At 46.4% G+C, this 4,115-nt stretch overlaps 1 protein-coding gene across 3 annotated transcripts; it reads right to left on the bottom strand.

Moving 5' to 3' along the window:
• Positions 1 to 418: 418 nt before the first annotated feature.
• On the bottom strand, positions 419 to 3,804 carry tssc4 (tumor suppressing subtransferable candidate 4). Of its 3 annotated transcripts, none has more exons than XM_080528302.1 (4): positions 3,786 to 3,804; positions 3,080 to 3,179; positions 2,661 to 2,735; positions 419 to 1,914 (listed from the first exon to the last, which is right to left on the bottom strand). In XM_080528302.1, the coding sequence occupies exon 4, from the start codon at positions 1,850 to 1,852 to the stop codon at positions 818 to 820; it is 1,035 nt and encodes a 344-aa protein (XP_080384428.1). In that variant the 5' UTR covers positions 1,853 to 1,914; positions 2,661 to 2,735; positions 3,080 to 3,179; positions 3,786 to 3,804; the 3' UTR covers positions 419 to 817. The 3 variants fall into 3 exon arrangements, with proteins under 3 accessions (XP_080384428.1, XP_080384429.1, XP_080384430.1); XM_080528303.1 differs by having other exon boundaries at positions 3,068 to 3,179; positions 3,786 to 3,801; XM_080528304.1 differs by lacking the exon at positions 3,786 to 3,804 and having other exon boundaries at positions 3,059 to 3,181.
• Positions 3,805 to 4,115: the final 311 nt, after the last annotated feature.

Below are 4,115 nucleotides of genomic sequence, written 5' to 3' on the forward strand. Positions count from 1 at the left end.
TCCACATTTATTGCAAGTGGCTACAGTCTATTAAATCATATAAGGACAGACATAATATGTTCACGGTGCTTTTTGAGTTTTCTTTTACAACCTGTCAATAGTTTGAGTTTGAGTTAGAACCAGATATTTGTTGCTTAATAGTCCAATCATCATGCAAGCAAATACGTTATCATCAAATGCTTTGACCAATTGTGTATAAGAACATAGATTGCAATGAAGTGAAGACCTTACCCTTAAAGTGCAAGAAATTGATTGTAGTGTGAAATAAACATACATTATGGTCTAATGATAAACCAATAGATGCATTGAATTCTCAGAAAGTGTCCTCTAATTAAACACCTAAAATAAAAACATTGTTTTATAGTTTCACACTGACCACACGATATAGAAACAAGGAACACGTAGAAATGGATTTAATTTTGGGAAGACTTTTACTGTTTCAATCAATTAATCTATAGTAATATCAACAGGAATGCCTACTAAAACAAATACAATACTCACTTCAGTACACTGAACACTTTACTAAATATTCCTTTCTTTGTTTTCATGATTTTTTTTTAAACAGTCATACACATTAATATTACTGACAGGCCTTTCATGACAAAAATACACAGGTTACATTGAGTTTCAGAGTGTCAAGAAGATAAAAGAGGCCTAAATCATTCCCTTGAATCGGGAAAAACACCTCCACTGGTTGAGGTTCTAAGTGTAAAGAGAGGGGAAGCACTAAAACACCGCCCATATTTGGAGTTTGACCTCGATTACTTGCGGACTACAGTAAAGTTGTTAGAGGTCCCATCATGCTAACGCGTTCCTCTCAGTCCTCCTCCTTCCCTGACGTCTTACGGAAGTTCTTCCGGTTGATTTTCCTGTTGATGGAGAAGCTGATATTGGGCAGCTGCTCCTTCTTCTTATCTTTCAGCACGCCCTCTTCATCAGGTTCCTGAGACCACTTCCTCTTCCTCTCCATTGGAGGGGTCGCCGCTCCACTCTTCCTCTCCGCCGGATGGGCCGCTGCCGCCCCCACCGCCGCCCCCTCCTCCTCCTCCGCGTCTAGGTGGCCTAGGAGCCCCGTGCCCGACTTCTTGGTTCCGTCTGGCTTGTTGAGTCCCTCCATGGCGTCGTCCTTGTTTCCCTGGCGGCCGGGCCTGGAGAACACTATCTTGTGCTCTGAGCTGCTGCTGTTGCCCTGATTGAACGTGGGCAGGAAAGGCTCGTCGTCGGGACCGCCCTCACCACCACCACCACCTTCAGCCTTAGAGCTCTCCTCCTCCTTCTTCTTCTGCTGCAGGCTCTGGACGTACTGCTGCGCCACCTGGCTGTTCTTGCGGTCGCTGGTCTCCGGCACGTCCTCCAGGTTGTAGCACGTCCAGCGCTCGGGGTGCACCAGGTAGTCCGGGACTCCTCCCCCTTTGGAGGTCTTCTGAGGCGGTTTGCAGCTCAGGTCCTCCGGTTTCTCCGCGTACTTCTTCCCTCTGGGCAGCAGCGGCGGCGGGGAGGGACGCGCGAAGACCCCGTCGATGACGTTGTCCTGGCCCAACTGGGACGAGGCCAGCTTGGCGGCGCTCTCCAGGCAGTCGAAGATGCTGCGGCTGCGGTTGGAGAAGGTGGAGCTGCCGCCTTTCAGGCTGAACGCCGGCTCTCCCCCGCGGTTGAGGCCGCCGCCGCCGCCGGTCTTCTGGGGCTCCTCGTCTGCGGATGAGGAGGACAGGTCCTCCACCTCGGGGTCGAAGGGCGTGTTGTTAGGCTCGTCGGGGTCGGAGTCGCTCAGAGAGAGGTCATCGGGAAGCTTGATGGCGTCTCTGTTGGACAGTTTGCGGGCGCTGTCTCCTTGCTGCTCTTGCTCACACATGTTGTAAATGGCTTGGGCCTGATTCCACAGGAGATTACAGGTATTTCCACGCAGTCAAGAGCCTGAAAGAGAAGAGAAGATAAGATAAGAAAGGATTGTTTTTTAGTGGCAATTAAAACAAATATAGCACCACTGATAGGGCTTTCACACCGGCAAAGAACCGTGCTGGTTCGCGTTCGGGAACCTCCGAACATTGGTGCTGTCTGGCGAACGAGCCCGCGTTCATACCAGTGTAACCAGAACCATCCGCGTCATTGATGATGGGTGATGAAGGGGCGGGATGAACAAAAATGTCACAACTAGATGGCAGCTACTTCACTGGAAAAGAGGATAATATCTTCCACTACAGTATCTGAAATAAACACAATTTTCGTTTCGTTTCCGTGTGTGTGTGTTTGCTGAGCATGTGAGGAAGATAGAGAGAATAACGAAACTTTTGATATTATTTTTGATCACTAATGATTAGATTTAGATTAGATTACATTTTGTCTACTTCCTTCTTCCTGGTCTCTGCAGCCTAGAATATAACACCCACTGACGACGTGACTGTTCTACATTTTGGTTCGCGCTTGAGAACACACAATTTTCTGGTTCCCGCTGCAAACCAACTTTTCAGGCTCCGAACCAATTGAGTTTCGGTCTGAACGCGCCGGCCGGTTCCAGACTTGGTTCGCAAACGCGAACCGGCACGGTTCTTTGCCGGTGTGAACGCCCTATGAATGCATAATATTTTCACAACACATATGTCGAGTTATTCAAATGGAGTTGTAGGAAGGATTTGCTCCCCCGTCTTTAACCATCCACTGACCTTAGGCTGGGAGAGCTGTAATACCCCGACTTTCTTTATTGGACACTGGTCACCGGTGATTGCACTCCTTCCACTCTGTAGACACAAAAGAAAAACAAGTGACAAGTGAATTAGGCTACAAGGCAAACCTGCATGGTAACAATATGGGAGTACCCATTAAGTTGCTGTTGCAACCCCCCCCCCCCTCCCAGAAAGCATCATAACACAACATTATGTGGTTTGTCACCTTCAGTTGCGTGCAGTCCTACTATGTGAACATTCAGTTAGTCTGACTTAAGCTTTTCTTCCTCTGACACTGTGACATATGTTGACATGTTGGACACTAATATTATGAATATTATGGTGCTAGGTTGATACAGTGGTGTGTTAATGTGTGAGGGAGGTGGGGGGTATCTTACTGATCTTACTGGCGGACTCACAGGTTCTGGGAGCTGGTAAGAAGGATGCTGCTCATAGCAGAGGAGTGGGAGAAGAAGACGACAGCTCCAAACGTTGCCATTTTTTATCCTAATCAAATGCCTGAAAGTTGCAAAAAATGTGTGAAGTTAAAACACACACCCTAGTAGCTACATACAATGTGCAGGTTTTTATTTTATTTTACAAACATCATTGGCAACAGACAGACAGACAGTTTAGGGGCAGGAGACGCCGGGCACCTCCTGCACAATAGTAATTAGAGGTTTTATTTGCCATTTTTGATCTCAATCAAAAAAAGGTGTAGCTAGTAGCTACATAACCAGTTAAAAGATGGATGCAGAGCAATCCATTAATGTACTGCCATGTTGCACACGTGCAGAAGGCCTTTACTGTGTGTGTGTGTGTGTGTGTGTGTGTGTGTGTGTGTGTGTGTGTGTGTGTGTGTGTGTGTGTGTGTGTGTGTGTGTGTGTGTGTGTGTGTGTGTGTCTGCAAAACAAGTTTAATCTGCACGCCAGGCAGCTAGCTTGACTAGCTAAACTAGCGAATTGTTAATGTATTGGGTGCGTTGTAAAGACAAACACTCTCTCAAACAGCACACATGCCTTTGATATTACACTACAGGTTTGAATTAATTCAGTTATGCACAGCCTTAGGTAAGAATTCAAAGGTATTATATCGCTACAAGTACTTAATGTTCCCATGTTTACCTTCCCGCTGGTGCTGCCTGGCTGCGACTTCTGTATGAATGAACTGCGCATGCGCATTGGCACACGTGTATCTGCTGTCGCGCATGCTGGGTACTGTAGTTCCCTTATGGTTAAGGAGTTGCCAGATGGCATTGATGCATTTTCAGCCTAACTAACCACAGTCTAAAAATCGCTAAATCCACCCAAAAAATCTCCTGCCCCCTAAACTGTATGTCTGTTGCCAATGATGTTTGTAGAATAGAATAAAATAAAAACATGCACATTGTATGTAGCTATTGTTTTGTAACTATCAGACACTGACATTTTGATAAAAATGCTTTTTTCGTCCAA

Source organism: Nansenia antarctica (assembly GCF_963989245.1).
Source record: "Nansenia antarctica genome assembly, chromosome: 4".
NCBI lineage: Eukaryota > Metazoa > Chordata > Actinopteri > Argentiniformes > Microstomatidae > Nansenia > Nansenia antarctica.